General features: G+C 32.1%; 1 protein-coding gene across 4 annotated transcripts in view; it reads left to right on the top strand.

The window, feature by feature from the left end:
• Positions 1-870: 870 nt before the first annotated feature.
• Positions 871-24,076, top strand: part of LOC126780248 (calaxin-like) — a 31,460-nt gene continuing 8,254 nt past the window's right edge. Inside the window, exons 1-4 of one of the 4 annotated variants that reach the window (XM_050504552.1) lie at positions 871-1,027; positions 2,191-2,260; positions 14,646-14,826; positions 17,149-17,259. In XM_050504552.1, coding sequence (XP_050360509.1) covers positions 907-1,027; positions 2,191-2,260; positions 14,646-14,826; positions 17,149-17,259 — 483 coding nt within the window. In that variant the 5' untranslated portion in view covers positions 871-906. The other 3 variants (XM_050504555.1, XM_050504556.1, XM_050504553.1) reach the window with 3 other exon arrangements.

Genomic DNA, 24,076 nt, shown 5'->3' with positions numbered 1-24,076 from the left:
TTCCTTTTTATTTGATTGTTTCCTACTTCTCTCATTTTATGTATATGTTGTGCAAAAAGTGTTAAATAAATAAATAAATAAAATAAAATTTTATATGATATTTCTTTGTAAGGTGAGTTCTTAAGTGCTTTATATATTATAATAAGTCGAACTTTTGGAGTACATCATAATTAGTAGTTTTAATGACAAAAGCCAATGTTTCAATTTGAATACTAAAGCCTATTGACGTTATCGAGTAGCGTTTTTCATAACATCATTACATTTTAACAAAGTCCCTTTGCTGCGTCCCTGTCTGTCAATCTAAAACGCGATAAACGTAAAAATACCAAACGGATTTTTATACGATTTTTACCAATAAACAGAGTGATTCGTGAGGAAGGTTTAGGTGTATGATACATTAATGTTTTGTGTAATTTGGCTGAACTTTGACGATGATTATTGAATATGTCGGAAAAAATCAAGTCGACTTTGAGCTTTACTAGGGTGCACCGCACTACCGGCAGGTACTGCGTAAACCAATGGAGTTATTACGACATAAACATCCTATGTAGACCCGGGTAGTATCGCATAAAGGCGTATATATTTCGAGATGGCTTGAGATACTTCTGCCTGCTAACTTCGTTTCTATGCGTACTAATTATGTATCGCAATTTTTTTTGAGCATGTGGTCATGATTACTACTGTATTTAATATTAATTTTGATATGTATATGAAATTTTTTAAAGCCTTTTCATATGTAAATACTAAAATAACAATAAGAGAGGTAGGTACTTTTTGGTGTCATTGTTATCTGACAATTAGTTACAAAATTAACCTAAAATTTTACTACATAAATTTTATTAAAATAGCTGAACCACATTCAACAAACAATTTAACTATATTTGAATTGCATATTAAGAAATCAATATGTCTGCATCTCTGGATTCAGCTTTGGATCCTATGGAGGAGATAAGGTTTAGGAAAAAACATGGTACAATGTGGATTGAAATGCAGAAATACACACATTTTACTTTTGATGAATTAGAACGTGAGTTTTATTATTATAATATTTCGTTTCGTCAGTAAATAGTGACTTTCATGTGATGTGTATGTTTAATTTGTGTTTATATTTCATCTCGTTTTTGCCGATGAAGAAAACAGACTCGTAAGGAAATCTGCCTTGGTCGGATATAATTTTGGTAACACGTGTTTCCACCAATTCCTAAAATGAAGCAGCTAGGTGGATCAAGCCTTTTCGTCTTTGTTCAGTGAACTGAATACGCAGTTAATTTTTAAGCCTGGTCTACAAAAATTGCTTTCTTTATGTATATACAATTAAAAAATTTCCTTTAGATAGTTACACTACTTTCTTTGCTATGCTTTTGTAGCATAAAATGTCGCTTAAATTATTTTAAAATTGTATTAACTTGCCAATGATCGTTCATGACCTTCATGATTTTGAATGATCTTAAAATGATAACAGTATTGACAATTTGTTTATTACTAAATTATTACGTTTGCTAAATTTATATATTTCAAAATGAAAAAAAAAGGAATTAATAAATTATTATTCATATGCATATGGTTTTGCTAGACCTTCAATCATAGCAATCGATTTTCCAGATATTTCAAGGGAAATTTTGTGTGCCTAGCAGCCAGAATTCAACGAAATTTAATACTTCGTTCGAGGCAAATTAATTAATCTGTCAACAGGACTATAGGGCTATGATTTTGTTATAATAATATCAAATTATGCTGCAATAAATAAGTATGCTTCAAAAGTAAGCTGCAAATCTTGGCTTTGTTTAAAAAACTACTTTTTGCGTCTTAAATAATAAAAGTAAGACATATGAGTCGCTTACTTTTTTGTAGGCATTATCAAGCTCTATAACTTTTTTCTAGAACTCAATCATATATCTCTCATCGTTAAGGCAGCGTTCGTAAGAAACGATTTCGTTCGACCATTTCTTCTTCGACTTACTTTGAAAATCCACGACCAAGAAAAGTCTTTTCATTTTTCCGGTTAATATATAGCTTATGACACGCACAAACGATGTGGCTTTCTATTGGTAAAAGAATTTTCAAAATCGGTTAAGTAGATCCAGAGACTGCCCCCTACAACCTCACAAACTTTACCTCTTTATAATATTAGTATAAATATAGATTACTTAAATAGATTTATAAAAGCTTAAAAAAATATATGCTTTTCAGAAATCATGATCATATTCTTCAAAATACAGAAACGTGATGAGAAGCCGGCTGGAAGTGACTTAATATCCAGGTAAAATACAAATATTTTTAATATTTCAATTTCGAATTAAATTCCCAAGAGTGACCAAAACATGTATAAGTAATTTATATAGAACTACTCACAGGCATGTTATAGAGGTTTATGTGAAGTAAGCGTGTAACTGACTTCTATCAGAACCTACTTAATGATATCATTCTGAAAAAAAAACAATCTCAAAGAAACCTTAAACTTTCCGGAATATTAGATCAAAGCATAAATTATTATTTTCTAGAAGAATTTTCTTAAATTCTTATTTCAATATTATGGAACCAAATAACCGTATAATAGACCATGAAGAAATTTTAAAATTAAATATTTTATCAATAACATGATGTTATCAGCCATGTAATATCCCGGACGTTAACTGTATTCAAATTATATTTTATTAATATAATTTTCTACTTCATTTTCTTCCAATTTATGAAAGAAAATAAATACCGTTACATATTAGTTACCATTATTATATTGTAGCTGATACGTACGAACTATATATATTAAAATAAGATGCATTTTCCTGTTATGTTTTAATATTTTTATTGCCCATACTCGTTGTGGTGCTGAATTTATTCGATATACAGATATATAGTTTCAACTGCTTTATTAAGTGCATGGATTATTTCATATTCATTTGCAACGGTTTGTTTGTATTTAGTTTTAAAAGATCAAAGGAAATGGATAAAAAATGCATTTTAACTTTCATATTTTGTTTTACTGAAAAGGTTATTTGTTAATTGCGATATTGAATGTGACAATATAAAACTTGTTAAACCTTCACGTGTAAAATTCCATGAAAAATCACACAATCACAAGCGAATAATAATGACACGTTTAATGAAATTCTTAGGCAAGTTTAAAAAAATATATAATATAGATTATGAATGATTCTTAAATGATTTTTTTTTAATTGAGTTCGTCGTACCTATCGTAAGATTTTGACTTGTATAAGATGTCGTTGTAACAGTGTTTTATTACGGTATGCGATTTTATGGACGGCCGCGGACTAGCCCGCAACGACGCACCATGGGATCCACCGGGAGTCAGTAACTTCGAAGGTGTGGTGCTAGCTCGTGCTCCGCAGTCGAGGTCGTCCGCATTTAAAACAGACGTACAGGTCATAATTGATCGTTATTACGAAATATCACCACAAGAGCTAAAGCTGCCGCGATACGTCATCTTTCACTCAATTTAGCTGATGTACAAGTACTGTGACTGTTAGTTACTGCTTGTACTACAAACGCTACAATGTTATTGTGAAGTTTATTAGTTTATTCGAGAATGTTTACTAAAATTATGCAAATATTACTATCATCATCATTATATTCAGCCCATATTAATACACTGCTGGACACAGGTCTCTTCACCGGCGCGCCAAGCCCACTCCTGCGCTAATCACATCCATTGAGCACCTGCCATTTTTCTAATTTTTCATCGAGTGGGTGTTCTACCCTCTGGCTTTTTCGATTCTCTAGATTACCACTCGGTGACTGTAGATGGACTAAAGTCTGATGACTTTAGTTCCCGTCTGGCCAAGTGTCCAGCCCATCTCCACTTTACGTGGTTTCAACCACGCTTTGATTGACATGTTTATGTTCACGTTATTAATGATAATTTTTATGGGTGCATACGAGTCAGTTTTTTTTTACACTTAATAGGCAATTGTTTGGCCGTTGACTTGCCTGATGTAGCACGCTTGCCTAAAAGAAACCTGTTCACTCTGGATTTCAAGACAGATCAGGCAATACGGACTCAGGCAAAGCATTCCACAGTTTCGCAGTACGAATGATGAATGTGGATTCAAAGCGCTTCGTACGTAGGCGGGATATTTCCATTGTGTACCTATGGCACTAATTGGTCGCGTTTGCCTAGCCGTTCGATAGTAAAAGGGGGCGGAAGGAATTAGTTCATGTCATTCCTGCGCACATTTTACGAAATGTATCCGATAGAAGACTGAAAGTGATGCAACCACACGTCGATGTTAGAGACTTTGGAGTCTAAACACGACCAATGTTTCGTCTCCTATCAGCCTCCTGGCACGCCTCTAAATCGACTCTAGAGCTCGAAGGTGGTGCTTAGCAGAGCCGTCCCAAAGGTGAGAGCAGTACTCCATACAAGACCTCACTTGTGCTTTGTATAAGCTGAGCAATTGTTCTGGAGTAAAGTAACGTCTAACCTTGGAGAGGATACCAAGCTTTCGGGCGGCTATTTGGGCTTTGGGCTCAATAAAAGAGCCAAAATTTAGAGTCGACGTGAGAGTAATGACCAATAAAGTCAAGTTGGTCAGTTATAGGTACGGACACATTTCGGAAAGAGGGAGGGGGAGTGGCCATCAACCACCATTTGTAACACTCTTTCCTCAGCAAGTCTAAAATCCACGCATACAGGCTAGCAGGCAGGCCATATGCAGGAAGTTTGCTGATAAGGCCATCATGCCAAACCCTGTCAAAGGCCTTTTTTTTTTTTTTTATAGAATAGGAAGGCGGACGAGCATATGGGCCACCTGATGGTAAGTGGTCACCAACGCTCTTAGACATTGGCATTGTAAGAAATGTCAACCATCGCTTACATATCCAATGCGCCACCAACCTTGGGAACTAAGATTTTATGTCCCTTGTGCCTGTAATTACACTGGCTCACTCACCCTTCAAACCGGAACACAACAATATCAAGTATTGCTGTTTTGCGGTAGAATATCTGATGAGTGGGTGGTACCTACCCAGACGAGCTTGCACAAAGCCCTACCACCAGTAAAGATGCCTTATATGCCTTCGAGATATCCAATGAAACAGCAAGTGCCTCCCCATGTTTTTCGATGGCCTCACTCCAGATGTGTGTGACGTATACCAGAAGATCACCAGTGGACCGATTTCGGCGAAATCCGTACTGTCGGTCACTGAGAAGGTCATTGGCTTCCAGGTACGTCAGGAGCCTAGTATTAAGGATACGTACCATTGTCTTGCTGAAAACGGAATAAAATATTCCATAGCCAGACCGTAGACGTAGCAAATCTGTCACACTTTGCGCACTAATAGAGGGAGGGAGGGAAAGAAAGAGCGCATTCCTTCCCAATCTGCTGACTTGTATTGCCACACCCGCCGAGTTTCAGTGGGGCTGGGGTTGGGCGGCGAGTAGACAGATACAAATTTCACCATACAGTTGTCAGACTTACCTAACGGTGCAGAGATCGATACTGAGTAACGGTCTGGATCAGTTGTCAGCAGAAGGTCCAAGCAATATGCTTTATGCGAGTCAACGTCAGGTACCCGCGTAGCACCATGGACCAGCTGGGTGAGATCTAACGCTAAGGCTAGCCATCTAACCCAGCATGTTCAATGTCCTGGTATGGAAATAGCCACTCCTTGTAGTGGGCATTAAAATCCCTCAAAAACACTAATTGGGCTGTGGGGTACAACTGTTGAGCCGTGTCAGCCGCTTCACTGAGGTATTCTGAGAGCCTTGTTGTCTCCTGATTGTCGCTGTGCGATCGGTATACACAGGAATACAGGATTTTCTCCATACCCGTATCCACCAACGCCCAAAGTACCGAGAATGTGGTGTCTTCAAATCGTCGGAGTCGCCGAAAGCAGATGTCATTCCGGACATAAACGCATATGCCTGCTCGTGATTTAAAATTGTTCTCCAGGGTATACCCTGGGTAAGAAAGATACGATACGTCGGACGGACAACCAATCTGCGTCTCCGTGAGAAATAAGAGGTGGGGTTTCTCAGTCTCAAGATAGTAGTGGACTGGCACGATATTAGAGTGCAACCCTTTAGTGTTGCTGTTTAGTGATATGAGATTTTTTACTGGTAAAAACTATGTTGTTATTAGTAAAAATGTTTAACATTGTCACCTAATTTTTTTTCCAATTAGCTGTGATTTTATTTTACTAGCTACCCATTCCAACTTGGTACAGTTAACTTAAATATTTTATCGCATACATTTAAGAGATATATTGTAATTCGCGAATTATCTATTTGCCCGTACTGAGCTGATATATATTAAAGAAATGTAAAAATAAATAAAAAAACGTAAAATATTTCTTTTTAATTTCAATTTTCTTTTTATAAGGCCTTTTTTATAAAATTTTATGAAGTGGTACGTATACCTTGTGCAGGCACTGTAAGAAGGATCAGTCTTTGCAAAGTTGCAAAAGCTCCACCAACCCTAGGATCTAAAATTATCCCTTGTACGTGTAATTACACACAGGCTCTGAGAGATGCATAAACTGAAATGAAATAATATAAAGTAGTTATGAGGTAGGCTTAGGTTGTCGGAAGAATAATTAATTATCAATCCGATGAGTTTACCCAGGGAACATACCTACATTGGCGCACCACATATAAAAGAATAATAGTAATGCTAAATCAAGTACAGCCTTTGATAAGTAGTAATAGAAAATATATTATATAAATATATGTAAGATGTAAATCGGCAAAAGAATAGAATTTGAGCTTCAATTTAAAAATCAATTGCTATATAACCTTGCTCTATTTGCTAGCGCTTTCTTTGCATCACACGGATCCGGTACATATTAGGCGCGATACAAGTGCATGCTCGAATTTCGAGCCGTATTTGTTAGAACGGTTCGAATAAATACAATAAATAATTATGTAACTTATTAAAATTTAATGAAGAACGAAATTTAGTGAACTCTCAGTTTAGTTTATTAAATTATAAGACAGAAGAATACAAATTCTGTTTAGATTAGTTAACTCTCTAAGCTAGTTTTGGTAGTTCTGTAATTTCCTCTTCACACTAAAACGGGTTGTCACGAAAAATATTTTTCACAGTTTATTTTACATGGATAAATTTAAATCTATTTCTATGTAATGTGTTTCAAAGCTTTTGCGATCATGATAGCTGATGATTATTTAAACAATGCTGTTTTCTTTTTTCGTATGTCATATCAATAATGACAGGAAGATTGTAATCAGTGTTTTAACTAGAACTGCGAACAGCACCGTTTATAAGTAATATTGTTACAGATTTCATATTTTTAAAACTTAATAAGGGGCTTAATCTTTGAATATATTTTGCTTTTAATTTTTTGTTTTTATCATATTAAAACACTACGAACAGGTTGAAAACGTACGGGCTGGCTAGTTCAATCAATAAATTGATCATGATTTTAATTTAACATACTTTATTGTACACCGCAAAAATATAATACAGGAAGTGCTTAAACTTAAAAAACAATAAAAACAAATGATGCACTGTACAACTGGTTATATATTAATAATTATGATAAATGTGAAAACACATATACTTATACATGAAACTTTGTTTAAGAAGTTTCTGTTCAAATCATTGTTACACCATATTAATTATATAATATCATATATTTTTCCTATTCTTAAATATATATTTTTGTATGCTTAATATGAGTTGTTTATTCATCTCTATTGTAAGCTCATCAGTTTATTGTTCGTCGTAAAACAGTTTATACGTATGTTTCATTTAATTTAAAGTATTTATAATGTATATTCTATTACTATTATAATATTAAAGAATTCCATAACACACGGATACGGTTTATGTTTTAGTAATATGAACGAATATGTGATGTATTATTTTATTATTTTTAGCTGTCCACTAATCCTCACGCTAATCGATTTTACCGCACGCTGCGGTGCCCATAAACGTTTTTTTTTTTTAAATATATAAGATAGCGCTTGACTGTTATCACACCTGATGGAAAGTGATGATACAGTCTAGGATGCAGCGCGCTTGCCTAGAAGATGCCTATTCGCTCTAGATTTGAAGGTACCTATATTGTAGGTGGTGGGAAAAACGGAGGTCGGGAGGGTATTCCAGATCTTAGCGGTGCGTATCAGAAACGAGGAAGTTTAGTATACGTTGGAGCTATCTTGACTAACTCGTAGTGGGTAGACCGCGCGAATTTAAACCGACATGTGCACAAGTTAAAACTCGGCTGAGTAGCTAACATCACTGAGTAAACAAACTTAATTTGTGATTATAATTCGTCTCGGTGAATGTATGAGTGGTGAAGGAAAGCATTGTTAAGAAAGCTGCATGTGCGATGAAATACAGCCACACGTATATCTACCAACCGAAATGGAAAAAGCTTTAAAACATCTTATCAAGATGAGCGGTGATTCAGATCAATAATAATAAAGAAAATTAAGATGTTAGCTTAGCACTGTGGACTGAGGATTTTTTAAAATACATAATAACTTCTGTTCAAAGTATACTTTTTCCAACTAGCTTCTTAAAAGAATCTTCGATTTATCATTTTACAAAGAATAAAAAAATAAATAAAAAAAACAATATTTACTGCTTTCTCTTAATAAAATTAGGAAGTAAGTTTTGACTTCCATATTATATATAATACTTTGTTGAATAATACGCAATTATATAACAAAAAAATACATAAAATAAAATTTACATAAGACTCAAATTCAAAGAATTGATTGTTACAATTTCTATTAAAAATAATCTTTCGTAACTGTTTCTATTGAAAATACGTAACATTATTGTAAATGTGCTGCGATGCAAATTTAAGTACGCTAACTTTGTTAAGAACATTTCTGAGATAAGTCTAGAGTTCTGAGAATGTAAATAGCCTTGGCAGATGTTTTATGTTGCACGAATACGTTTTTAATGTCAAATATAATATATCATAAGACATGGTTATAGTAAGATATCCAAAATTATTTGATTACTGTAATCAATATTAAGTATTATTGTCTAGTTATTCGGCTTTGCCCATTAGTTTCCATCATTATCCCATCGTTGCTTTAAATGTAGATTAAAAACGTTTTATCGATTATACTAATATTTCTGTTATGAACGTTCGAAACAAAATTATTTGTTGTATGCGATTTTTTTTATTACTGATTATGCATTATTTTCTGTCAACACTAAGGTGTAAGAAATTATCGTCAACAAATAATAAAATATCAAAAAATACCTTAAAGTAAACAGTAAGGTAATTTATGTATATCAAGAATAGAAAATGCTTAAAGTAAATTTTTAGCAGAAACCTTAACGACTTATTTTTAGTAACGAAACTTTGCTACTCTGTAATACCGTTATGTTTAAAGGTTTTCATTTCGTTCATTTCGTGGGCAATACAAATATGAACATGGAACGGATTCAAAATATTTTACTTACATATATGTTTGTATGTTACCAGACACATGTTAAAAATTAAGCTATATACGGTATGAAATTATAAATTATTATTCTATTAATTAAATGCATTGAAATGCCTCAATGGCCACATTTTTTTAAATAAACTTTTACGTATTTCTACAATTTGTAACTGGGTCAAAAGAAAATCCTACACTCATTTGAAAAATTGCTTCTTAACAATAAGTATGTACATTTCCGCTAATAATTATAATTTTAATTACGATTTTATATCAGCAGGTATTTTATGAAAAATAAACATGCCACGTCTAATTCCGACTATATATATAAGTAGTTAATCGTCCCGGTTTCGCACTGGTAGATAAGAAGAAAAATGTATTTTGGATAGCAGTTCTGTAAAATAAATTATATATATTATTACTAATGGTATCTCGGCAGACATTGATGACCTTGACTTGTTTCAAATTTATCTATCTTTCGCTTACTGGCTTAAAAATTAACTTAAAATAGCTTCATCTCACGATACATCATCACACTATATAAATTATAAAATTTTAGTTCTGCTTTTCGCAATGTCTATTAATGGACACTAGCCGCCAACTCAAAATATACATAAAGCGATTATAAATAAATTTAATATTCTAATATAATCTAATATATAATCTGAAATAAGATTTATAGAGTATTTAATATGCTTTGTGTCGATAAATTGAATTAAATTATTTTAAGCATCGCTATAATATATTTAAAACAATTCATTTTATTAATAATAATATGTTATTGGTTTAAAATAAACATACACTTAGCGAATTAATAAATATTCTTGTAATAAAAGTTTCTAATAACAATAATCAGATATACTAACTACAAGCAAGCAATGAGCTTGTCAGAGTAAGTTACACGTAAAAACATTGATTTTAGGATAATATTTACTTAGAAAATAGGTATTTTTTCTTTCATTACTTGTAGATTGCAATAATTGTAAAGTAAAACGAATGTTTTATTGATTATTATAGGAACTAGAAATGAATATTATGATAACCGAGCATGTAGTTTTTTCCTATTTACGTCGGCGTTTCGCACAACATAATCGATTGTTATTGATTAAGTAAGGCCGAAAACGGCTTGTTTCTTCGTCGCGTACATGCAACTTAGAAGCCTATTAAACTTTTATTATGTACGCTTTTAAATTAAGCATATTGTTTCAGAAACAATTATCTAACCGGACATTAGACGACTGAATATAATAAATATTTTTAAATCATATGCGTTTCTTATCTGTGTCTGTAATTCTATTAAAACACGTAGACATGTAAGAGCCGAAATATTTTGGTACAAACTTCTTCATAATTCATTTGACTCTGATTTTCTTTTGAGTAATATTAATTTTAAATGCCTTAGCAGTTTAGCCCATCGTGGAAATTCTTGGGAGAGCCTTCGTCCAGCAGTAGGCGTTTTCCGGCCGATATGATGATGATGATGACTTAGTACTTTAAGAAAGAAATCATTGTTTCATGTACCAACATGTAAATCTAACTATGTTAAAATACTTTCATTTACCGTACATACTTAAATAATTAATATATATTGTGAAAATTTAGATATTATCCACAATAAAATATTGTGATGATTAGCACACCTCCTTACCGCTTTATTTATTTATTTATTTCATGTCCTTCACCCAAAGGTTGTCTGGAAGAGATCGCTCTTTTAGCGATAAGTCCGCCTTTTATACAAAATAGTTTTCGTTTCTTTTGTGTTTGTGTTTAATGTGTACAATAAAGCATATTCTATTCTATTCTATTCTATTCTATTCTATAAAACATATACCCTTGCATTACCCTCAATTGCAATATAACTTCCCTTCTAAAAAGAAGGAAAGTGATATTGTAATTCAAATAAGCGTAAATTAGGAATTATTTGCTGATTTTGTTACAGTTTTTTTTTCTTTTTTCTCCAACTTTACATTAATTAATAATTTTACTTCTTTTTTTTAATTTGTTTTATAACAAAAACCAATGCTTATGTGTTGTTTATAAATGGAAAATAGATTGATATTTGTTTTCTTATTTACATTATTATATAAAATAACAGATTTAAAATCATTGCTCGTTTCTCTAGTAAATGAATATATAATACAATTTAAGAAAATTATCTAAGCAATAAGTTAAAATAATTTAATTGTAATGTAAAATATCCAATCAAAATACATTATTCAAAAATGAAGCAAACATACTTGCTTATTGATAGTCAAACTAGGAACTACCACCGGTTCGGCAAAGAAACACTCAACCCTAAAAAGAACCGGTGAAAGAAACTCAGCGGTTTTTTATATCATGTTTCGTTTACAAAAAAAAAGAAATAGCCATGCGGCGACCGTTTCATTCCCAAGGTGTGCTATCACCCATACATTCATTAATTGTACCTTGAGCACACGAGCGTTCTTTTTCAATTTTTTTTTTAAATATGGTCTTAAAATTGGAATAAAATTAAATATTTTATACGAGAAAGCACCAATTTTGTTCAGGTTTTTTGTGCTTAATTTATGTTTGTACCTTATTCATGGGGTAAAGGTAAACATTGTATATGTATATACAGAGTTACAGGGTAATATGTCACGATCCTTTTAAAGGGTTATAGTTCAGGACAATAGCTATCAAATGACCCCCAAAATGCTTATGCAAAAGTGTATCGTTTTCGAGTTATTAATTTTTTAATATTTTTTTTATTTAAAGGATGTTTAAGATTCTAAAATTCAATAAAAAAAAAATCAACGTATTTTCCCTATTTTTTTTGTATTTCTTGCTAGGGTACATCCTAGTTAATAATAACCAGTTATAAAACAAAAACAATCTTCAAGCATTTTTAAATTACAGATCCAAAACTGTACAACTTTTCGATTTTTAATTTTGATTCTTTAAGTTACTCGCAATTTTTTTGTAAAAATCACTATGGCTCTTATCGTGCGGATCATTTTAAAAACATCTGCGTTTCCTTAGCTATCCATCGGTACATAAAAAGTACAGTAACAATCATAAACTCAGGAGAAAATTAGATAACAAAGAGACCAGGTAGGAAATTCTAAGAAATGCTATTGTTAAGAAATTAAATCTGGATCAAAGACAAAAGCACCTCAATGCAAAGTAGTTAAAGATTATTTTTAATAGGGGTAATAGGTAAAAAAGGAGAGATATACCAGAGCTGTCATTGCAATTTTGAATTTAAATCAAAAACAAAATACTTAATCTTTTTAGTTACTCAATACTTTCGAAATTACACTGTTTATTATTCATAATTCGTGTTCAAAATGAGATCCCCTATTTCGTATACAAATACGCATTCTTTTTCTTAATTCATTTTTTACTACAACACTACTCAAGCTATGTCGAATAGAATTTGCAGCATTCATTATTCTTGTTTTGAGTTCTTCAATTGTTTGTACTGGTGAAACATCATAAACCAGGCTTTTCATATGCCCCCAGACATAATAGTCCATCGGAGTCAAATCTGGACTTCTCGCTGGCCATGGGATTGGTCCTCCTCTGCCAATCCATCTATTACGATAATTGCTGTCTAGCCACTGTCTTACGGACATTCGAAAGTGTGCGGGGCAACCATCATGCTGGAATATCATTCTCTGACACGAGGGCGTCCGGAATCAGATTGTCTCCTTTGCACGCGACCAGTTTCTCTAATTCGACAATACACACCAATAAAGACACTATTGTCAGGTGTCCGGCGATCCGGAAATCGACGATTATACTCACGACGAGCAGCTGCGGCGTCACCGTTACAATATCCATAGCAAAATAAGATGTCAGCGTATTCCTCATTAGAGTACGGACGACGAGAAGAATTTTGTTCTGCAGCCATAATAGTCCTTTTTACGCGCCAAGTTATCATAAACACAAATCTCAAATTCCTTTTAGCTAGCCGAGTCACGAAGTTGTAAGAAACAGAGTCCAGTAAACGAAGCGGTTTTTTTCAAAAATTTAAGAGATCAATATTCACTAAAGCGCGTCCACACTATACGAGCAGTGCAAGTACAGTGAGTATTATGTACCCCGACAAGGTTTTATTACTCTTATTCCTAAAAGAAATGAGATAAAAGGAAATTAGAAAAAATGACGGTAAATTCAAAGGAATTGATAATAGTATTCCACAAACAGCTCTGGTTTATCTCTCCTTTTTTACCTATTACCCCTATTAAAAATAATCTTTAACTACTTTGCATTGAGGTCCTTTTGTCTTTGATCCAGATTTAATTTCTTAACAATAGCATTTCTTAGAATTTCCTTGAAAATACGTTGATTTTTTTTTATTGAATTTTAGAATCTTAAACATCCTTTAAATAAAAAAAAATATTAAAAAATTAATAACTCGAAAACGATACACTTTTGCATAAGCATTTTGGGGGTCATTTGATAGCTATTGTCCTGAACTATAACCCTTTAAAAGGATCGTGATATATTACCCTGTAACCCTGTATATATCGCGAGTTGATTTGGAGATTCGTTATTTGATTGTCCGTTCATGGTGAAGATACAAAATAACACTCTTGGCACTTGATATAATAGTCCGTTTAATCGACAACATACACAGATTGCAAATTAACTTTACGGAATTAATCGGATTAAAAACGTGGTGAGTTCTATGCCACGTGGTGTTTTTCTACACGACCGCTCGTTCTGCCTTCTCTATCTTGACTCCCTTGATCCTGCAGTTCACATTCTCCAATGATTTTTTTTCTGTTTTGACATTTATATAACAGGTATGGCTATATATATATATATTTATATATATATATATATTGCCGGGATATCGCATCTAATTTTTGATTCGTGAACTCCTTAGCACGGGAATCCATGGTGGGCGTTAAGCTCAGGAAATGTTACAATAAGTGGACCGCAACGTTGTCTTATGTTACTATTTTATTTACATACACTTCATTGTTTTTATACAATGAGAGATTAAACTAATAACTGGCGATTTAGAGCCAAAGGGTTTGCGAATGTCACCACGAACAACCGCTGTCAACCAGTCCATGATTGACATACCGTTCGTCCGTCGTGATAAACGCAACTTCAGTCGGTGTTATCAGCTCTAATAAACAGAATAATTTACCAATGATAAAATATAACATAATAAATGATAACTCAAAATTTTCACTATTTAATATATATAGCCACCTCCAACCTATATTATGGCAGCGAAAAAGGCGCAAGCCTCATCGATTTTAATTTATAATGATAATGTTCTCAGGGCACACTTCCGAGATGTTCTTCACACCGGCCTTGGTATGACGGACGCTTATATGATGGAGCGAGTTATGGTTGCCTTAGACCGCGGTACATCCCCCTATGTGACTATGACAACGTTTGCTAAAGCCATGTCGTTGTACCTACGTGGTAATTTGGAGGAACGGATAAATTATGCTTTTACGGTTCGTCGAGTTTATTAATAATAATATTATAATTTGTTGTTTTTGAAGCGTTGTATGTTCTGTATCAACGTAAATAATTATTGTTTTCTGCGTAGAAGTATATGAGCACCATCTTGATAATATATACAAGATGGTATGCCAGTTTTTCAGTAATGAAATTAAAAATATACAAATGGGTATGTAGACTATTGAAAGATGTTGCACAACACCATTATAACAGATAGTAATAGAGAATAAATAAAGTAAAACTGTCGGTTGTCAGATTTTGTTAAGATAGAAATGTGAACACTTATCTTAATTAGGATTTTCGGTACAAATAATATGCAATGATATGAAGGTTTTTTGCAGTTAGATCCCAATAGAAGGCTTAAATAGGAAATGAAGATCAATTAATTAAATGTAGTTTCATTTATTTAGTTAAATATCTAAGTAGACACAAGACAACGTTTTAACGTATATATTTATATGTTTGTATATGAATAACCTATTCATTGAGACCATTCCAATGTGCTTAAGCACTATAACTACCCTTGCTGTATTTTGCTACGAAGGTGGGTATTCTGCTGATTCCAGATAATTCTGCAACATCAGATTAGTTCTATCACGTTATTCTTATACCATTGCAGTAACAGGACACTAAATAGACGAACGATAGACCCGTAGAAGTTGCTCATACCCTTTAAATTTTATTAGATAGTTTAAAGACCTGATGATCTTTAAAAAGCTGAACAGACTTTCTAAAGAACACTCGATCAACTCTATTTTTAATAAGTAATGACAATGAAAAATAACATCTGTTACTAAATGTTTACCACCACTCATAGACATTGGCATTACAATAACAATGAACCATCCCTTACATCGCCAATGCGCCACCAACCTTTGGAACTAACATTTTATGTCCCTCGTGCCTGATTTTACACTGGCTCACTCACTCTCTAAACAGGACCATAACAACACGCAATATTTATTGTTGTTTGGGGGTAGAATATATAAGTAGGTAGTACTTACCCAAATCTTACATTCGTATGTAACATACGAATGGAACATACATACAAATTCGTCGGTTTGGATACTTTACCATTGCACTATTGACACCGCCTTAGTTCTTTTTTTTTGCGCGAGAAAATATTGTAGCGATAACTCCAACGATATTTATTTTTATTAATTTTATAGTGACATATTTTATAGGACAAATATTTTTAAGAGACATGGTAGCGCTGTAAGTTTTAAATGATAAAAAAATTAAAATAACACAGGTAAAAAATTAAATGTTTTGATAAATAATAGGCTAAACGAAGTATTGTTCGTTCCAGATATCCGTAGTTCGCTCACACCGCGGTATTTTTCTTTAATTTTTGCATAATAACTTTTAAACGAAAGTCCAACTCGAATAATTTAAAAAAGTATTTACATGTACATGATGAACCTTTATTAGGAAGCTATTTAACTGCATAACGATTATTATATATCATGTTACGAATGTCATCATCTTTCGATAAAAAAGCAGTTTTGACTTAACTCGTTAGTCTAGTAACTGGAATAGGACTGCAGATGTCAAGATTCTAAGCGTAAACTTTAGGATGGGCTTATAAAAAGTTATTGGGTTCTAAATCAATTAAATTCTCAGTAATAGCCCGGAGTCTGAAACTTTGAAGTATATACATTCTCGTATCTCGGAAAATACGTAAAGCCGTTAGTCCTGATAAGGTGACTTTCTGTAGGTGAAAACATTTTGAAAATCGGTTAAGCAGTTTTTGAGTTTATTCATTACAAACAAACTTATATAAAATTACATTTTATCTCTTTAGAATATTACGTGTTTATGTCACCGATGCCCTAAGCGGCTGGCCCAATTTGATGAATGTTTTTTTGTGTATGATAATGTATGATGTTTTATAGGTTCATGAGTGAGTGAGATGGCTTAAAATGAATCCGATAAGTGACGCTGCAATCGGGAAGTAAAAACCGTACAAAGTAGATACAGCAGTTAGTGTAACAAACTTATCTAAGCTACCTACAATTAGTGATTAAGGAGATTGATAAATAATTCATATCAATAGTATTTTAATGTATGGATTTGATTTTCCATATTTTATTGATTATGTTATAATTTATAAATAAGTATGACTTAATAGTTTATGTTAACTGTCGTTTTAATTTTTTTAAGTTGACAATGTGTTATTTTTTTAAAAAGGCGGTGAACAAACTAAGAAAAGGGTAAATTAAATAAAATGTCATTCTTGCCATTGGGAAGTTAGTCATGTGGATCACCCAAATCGCACCCAATGTTGTCTTTTCATATGAATTATTTATTTTTAGTGCTATGATTTACTCGGTGAAGGGCACTTGAGAAGGGAAACCATGTATCAATTAATGAAAAAAAGTTTAGCGAAAGCCTCGAGAGATGACGACGTTGAGGAGGCGGTTAAGGTATTATTTTTAATTGAATATTAATTAAAATAAATAATTTTCAAGAGGGGTAAAAACAATACCATACTGCCTCAGGTAACCCGCCCATCATCCTAAAGTTATTTCGCACGCACACTTACGGGGTTTTAGCGCGAGCTGCGTAGCCGGACCCTTTAATTCTAGATCCTTTAAATCCATATGTCTGTTTATATGTATTTATTTTCATTATTTTAAATGGCTACTATACTATATTTTATTGAGGGTGAAAGAAATTGGAATTTAATTATACCTAGAGGGCGTTATATGCCTTTATAAATGTTACAATTATTTCTCGGTTAAAGCTCAAATAACACTACCCACAACAGGACGCTAAGAAACGCCATCTATTCAATGATATTAAAACTGCTGCGATACCTAAGAGTTACTTATTTCAAAGACCTTTCTTTTGACATTAATTGTTGGTCAATAGATGGCGCCATAGTTGGAAAATCATCCGAAAAGTGCCCATCAGCTTAAAATGAATAAAGTTCTATTCGTGTTAGCATTATTTTAAAAAGACTTCATCGGAGATGTTGCCCAATAAAATCAGCATTTCAAAGATAAACTCTTATTGATTATTCTATAAGAACTCACTTCATTACTCACTCATGAAATGTTGACAGCCGACTTATAGTGATATACTATTTTGATGCGTGTATTTTTAAATATTATGATTATTATGATTAATGTTGCAGTTCACTATTTGAAATTTCATGGCCGTTTTCTAGGGCGATTTTTGAGTTTGTTCTTAGGGTTCAAACCTCATTTTGGGCGAGTAAAAGTTTACCAGGATTTTCGTCAAGAAATTTAGGAGTCAGTAGTGTTTATTCTGCCGGAAATGGCGTAAAGCGGTTTATTTTGGTTCGGTTGGTCGCTTAGACTTTCATTCCATTATATAATAAATATAACGGAATAGAGAGTGCAGCTATATTTGAGTACACTACACACCTGTGTCTTATAATTTACCTTGCGCTTTAGGCTGATCTCCGTAGAATATGGTCGCCACGAATGAAATTGCCCAAAAGAGAACATTATTACTTACCGTTAGTGTCTCTTCTATATTTCACTGATAGGAATACACTATAATCAAAACACACTATAATCAAAACGTCAAAAAAGGCTAAAAATTTTAACTGCAATGTTATCTTAATATACTTTAATTCAAAATAAGAATAAAACAGGCATAAGCCTGTAATTAAACAAAGAAATTCAAGGAACATAATATAACCATGTCTCCATTCAGTGGATAATGTGTGCGGGGGATCATTTTAGACATAGAAGGGATTCAACTGTCGTCAATGCATCGGTCGTGTCTATTGTCATAGAATGTTCAAGAACGTATTGGGCTTTGAGCAGTATAATTTCCTGTTACTGGATAACCAAACTACAGTGGAATTATTAAAGGATATGACTTGTTTATAAAATTTCATTTCTACGAAGGATTCTGCAAAGCAGACACAGAAATTGATTGAGATGCTGGATCTCAGTGATTCAAGAGCGCACCCAGCTCAAACACAAAACCTAACAATTTAGTAAGGGTTAGTATCTTGGATACTATACTACGCCAAAAATCTTTTAGATTACGTTGATATTAAGTATATTTTAATCATGCATGTATTTTCTGAGTTAACTTCAGAAATTGGCTGTAGGATTTTGGGGGATCATAGTTTCGTATAATTCTGATAAAAGATTGGTCCCTGATAAAAACAATAGCACTCGCGACTAAAGGCAATATACACTTTTAAAAATAATACTCAATAAAATCCTATAAATGCGGAGACACGTAAGAGCAGGATAATTGACATATTTTGCTTAAGTTTAACAAGAATGCAACGCTGTTAAGTAAATTCAAAGATAAATGTCACTTTAATTTAATTTAAGATAAAAATTTTAAGCTACATTTCACAAGGCTTTAGAATTGCAGTCTATATTAATATAAGTACTAATTTCGGATTTCTCTACATCTTATAAAATAAAATTCCTCCGTCGACGTTTGTAATTTTATTTTATTTTATGACTGTCTGAACGCGATAAACTTAAAAATATTTACGGTTTTCGCCAATAGCCGAAGTCAGTCATGAGGAAGATTTAAGTGTATAATTAATTAAGGGTCTGTGTAAATTGGCGGAAATATAACAATGATTTGATTGATGATGTCGAAAAAAAAACATACCTACTGGGAGATTTACTAGCGTGCATTGCGTAAACCAATGGAGTACGAATACCAATGTATTACGATATAAACGCTTTATGCAGGCTTTGTTCTTTATTCTACCCGTGCGAAGCCGAGACGGGTAGTTAGTATTTATGGTTATAAAACCATAATACATAAGTAGATACTTAATATTTTCACAATACTATAATAGAGAGTTTAAGCACATATAAATGTAATTCTAAAATTATCTTTGTACACATATTTGTACCTATAGGAAGGTATTTTTTGACCATTTTTCCATTTTACGGCCTCGGATGCTTACTATATTTAAGCCGCTCATCCGCTTTTCGATTACTGTTAATTTATGTCACGCCATTCAAAAGTATTTGTTTGATACTTTTTATAAATGTCTAGGTCTATAAATAATAAGTTTTATCCGGGGTGACGGCGGTGCCTCCGCCATGTCTCTAAAATATTTTTTTTGTTATTCTATCGTCACAACGTACAAGTAGTTAGCTCCTTTATAAAATTTAATTTAATGTAATATTTCTATTCTGGTTTGACTTTCCCTATGATTTTTTAGATTTTTTTATTGTTTTTCCCAAATCTGGAAACTAAAATACAACAGAAAAATATTTTTCTTTCGTCTTGTTTCCCCTATAGAATTGTTTTAAAATTGTGCTTCATTTTAAAAAAAGTAATAAATTGATTTGAAACTGGATTTATTCATTTAATTACATATTTTTTAATTTGCTTTCATTTTTGGCTTTTACAAGCAATAATTAGTGCAAGACTAGTAATTTATCCGACACGTTCGATTAACGCCCATGCGATTGGGTCGCCTGTACCAGTGATATGACCATCATTTTCCTTTTCGTCATTACGTAATTAGACCCCTGAAGAGTAGCCATACTGGTACAAATGACCTGAAATTTTGTGTCATCATCTCCCCGTCTATTTGTCTCTTATATCTTATACATATTTAATTGAGTTTATTTCGATAACTCGCTGCAGTTTCTACTTGAAAAATTGTTTATTTTACCGTAATATGACATGTTGTCTACTGCCTCACTGTTATTATGGATTTTTATTTTTATATAAATATGATATTATTAATAATTAATAAACCGTATATTAATATTTGACAAAAGCTTTTATGCACCCCTAAGCTCTACGTTGTGATATGCGTCGTCTGAATTGTATGAGCTATATTAAAAATAGTTTTTGTTAGCGAAATATCAGGTAGTTTCAAAACTATTTTAGCGGTCATATTAATTTCAACTCTGCGAGGTGACTTAATAGGACCCAGTTAAACATTCGAGCAAAATAATTTTCCTATGTAGAGTTAATGATAGTCTCTGAGATAAGTTATAGCCTATAAGAAACAAACATCTCTACATATAATGTACTTATTGTTCTGGGAAGAAAAGCTCACGATTATTGTTTTTCAATTCATTTTATTGATTGCAGTATTTTTTTACAAAACTTGTATATAAAATGGTTGGAATAAAATGTCCTGTTTTGTTTTATTAATCATATAACTTTTATATTTTATATAATTGTAGATAAACTTTGAACTAATGAAATAATCAATTGAATAAATCTTAAAATATCTATCATAAAAATATTTTGGACAAGTACCATCAACAATAAGTTACACGCGATTTGATATACAACATTATTTTTTGCAAAATTATATGTTTTAAAAACACATGCTTTTAATTTTTAATTTGTCTTTATAGTTCGCTGATTTATGTCATGGCTTTGTGTTGTTTTTCACTCAAATTTTCAAGAATTATAATGTTCACATTTCAAACCCTCGGCCAATTATGATTTCATAGTCTTCTTTTGTGAGTTCTTAAATAAATCATCGTGATTTTATAAATATTAAAATATGCAGGTACAAATAAAGAAAACACTTTTATTAATTCTCATAATTTAAAATTAAACATTGCTTAAATAACACGGTATTGTTTTGAACGAAATATCTTTTCAGTAGGTATTTACAAATTTCCATAAATATTCATATGCTTTTTAATAAATCTGTCTACAAACGTTAATTTTGTAGAGCAAAACAAAATAATACAAACAGCTTAAAAGTGTAATTTTATACGGCGTGGTGAGTTATCTGAATTTTTATGCAAAGAAAGTGACAGATAGTATTTCCTGCGCCTGTATTTTGTGGTCTTGTCAGATTTGCCGTCCCGTCGGATAAGTGATTAGAGAGTGCACTTGTGTTTGGGTGTGCCCAATATTCAGTAATGAGTGAAATTTGGTATTTTGAAGTAACTGAACTTATATTTTCTTCATGTTTCAGCTTTCATCGTGATTCTATCAATTTGATGAAATTAAAATGAAATTTAATGAAATTTGATGAAATTAAATATAAATTTTATTTATTAAATTTAAAAATCTTATTGCTACACCTGGAAATTAGTATTTGCTAATTTATTTACTTTTGATATAATTAAATAATCAACAGTTTTCCATAAAGTTTTTATTAGGACTTATTTTACTAAAAAAACATTACATAAACTATGCTAATTACTAAATTGTGTCGAAAAACTTATTTTTTAATATTATTATTTTTTTTATAGAATAGGAAGACGGACGAGCATATGTATTTGTATATATATGTATATTCAGGGCCACCTGTTGGAAAGTGGTCACCAACGCCCTTAGACATTGGCATTGTAAGATATGTCAACCATCGCTTACATAGCCAATGCGCCACCAACCTTGGGAACTAAGATTTTATGTCCCTTGTGCCTTTAATTACACTGACTCACTCACCCTTCAAACCGGAATACAACAATATCAAGTACTGCTGTTTTGCGGTAGAATATCTGATAAGTGGGTGGTAACTACTCAGATGAGCTTGCACTAAGCCCTACCACCAGTAAAATTTATAGTCTAGATCTAAAAAAATAACAATAAAATCATTTTAACGCCCTTAATTTCCCTTTCAAAGGCTAGGGAGGTGGCAAACAGTATTTCTAAATTATTAATAGTGATTATAATGCCGTAAGAATCATTTAGGAGCGCGTATGCCGCTATAGTAGTTCTGCAATGACAATTATGAAAAAATGACATGTCATGCAATGTCTGCCCCTGACGTTAAAGTTCAGATTCCTTCTGAAAACAGTCCAGGTATATCTAGATTTATTTTGTGTTATGAATTATGTAATAATCTGACTTTTTAAGTTTTAGGGTTCCGTATCTCTAAATGAAAAAAGGAACTATGATCACTTTATTGTCCGTTTGTCCATCTGTCTGTCGTACTGTACATGTAAATTAGTTATTTAACGAGAATATTTTACGAACAAATTAAAGGAAAACTTATGAAGTCCAAATCTTAAAATAACCTGGTAAATTTTTCAGTATTGTGTGGTAGTACGTAACCCTCAGTGTGCGAGACTGACTCGTTCGGTTTTTTATAATAAAAAAATGTATGTAATTTGCACATGTGCCAAACCTGTGTTGCTTCTGTATTGTCAATTTACAGCGATTCAAAAATGTAAAAACTGCTCATGTCTGCCATTTGAAGGCAGTTTTTGGCGTGTCTCGAAAACGTGTAGACTAAATAGATTCGACAAACAAGCTCGAAAGTAGGGTTAGAAATGAATGCTACTAAAACTAAAATTATGACAAACTGCAAGAAAACCTCTATTTGCGTAAAATCAAACATAATAGAATATGTCAACAGCTACATCTACTAAGGCAAACAAGTCTCATTCTAAAAATCTAAGTTTATATATATATATATATATATATACTTAGATTTAAAGGATTAATAATAAGAAGAAGCTGGAGGAAGCTGACCTTCACCCACGGAGGGGTCCATACCCCAAATAATTATTTAATTGTTATTAATTAGAGATTTTAAAGAAAATAAAATTGATACAATTTTACAAAATGTTATATAAAAAACAAAGAAAAGAATGTATTTATTTAAAATGTCATGTTTAGAGTTATGGGCTATATGTAAAAGCCTATATGGCTTTTTGTTTATTTATATTTAAGTATATATTTGTACTTTAATCGATATGAAAAATGACGAAATCATACACCGAAAAGTTAGCCATCCTAAAGGTTAAGGTTAGCAAAAGGTTGTAAACCAAATTATATTTTCGTAGTAAAAAATATCAGCAAAAACAATAAAATATAGCGCAGATAAAATCAGAGAATGAGAGAAAGGTAGTTGGTAGTTTCTGGTCTTTCTATCAATAAGCAAGTGTAATGCTTCAATATTGAATAAATAATTTTGATTTGATTTGATAGTCGCAAAATCTACATTGTTCAAAGAAAAATGTCATAATGGTAGTACTGAAAAATTATTATGCAAAAAAATAGAACCAAGAAAACGAGGTAATAAAATAAGATAGAATATATTACGCTAGAAAAAAAATTGCCAGATATATTATTTTGATCAATAATTAATGTGCTATCAAGCTTTGCACGATTGTTTTTGTAAATTTATGGTTTTTTTGTTAAAGATATTTTCATACGAATCGCATACTGATTACATATGAATATTTTTTTTACTCAACTATATTCAAACTGGTTATTTAACTTTAAAGTCATAAATGCAATTATTTCGCCAATTTACAATTTATAATCCGTATAATCCATCCATTCATCATT

The sequence above is a fragment of the Nymphalis io genome, chromosome Z, assembly GCF_905147045.1.
Source record: "Nymphalis io chromosome Z, ilAglIoxx1.1, whole genome shotgun sequence".
Lineage (NCBI taxonomy): Eukaryota > Metazoa > Arthropoda > Insecta > Lepidoptera > Nymphalidae > Nymphalis > Nymphalis io.
Note: the sequence above shows the minus strand (reverse complement) of the source record. Positions and strands in the feature narration are given on the sequence as shown.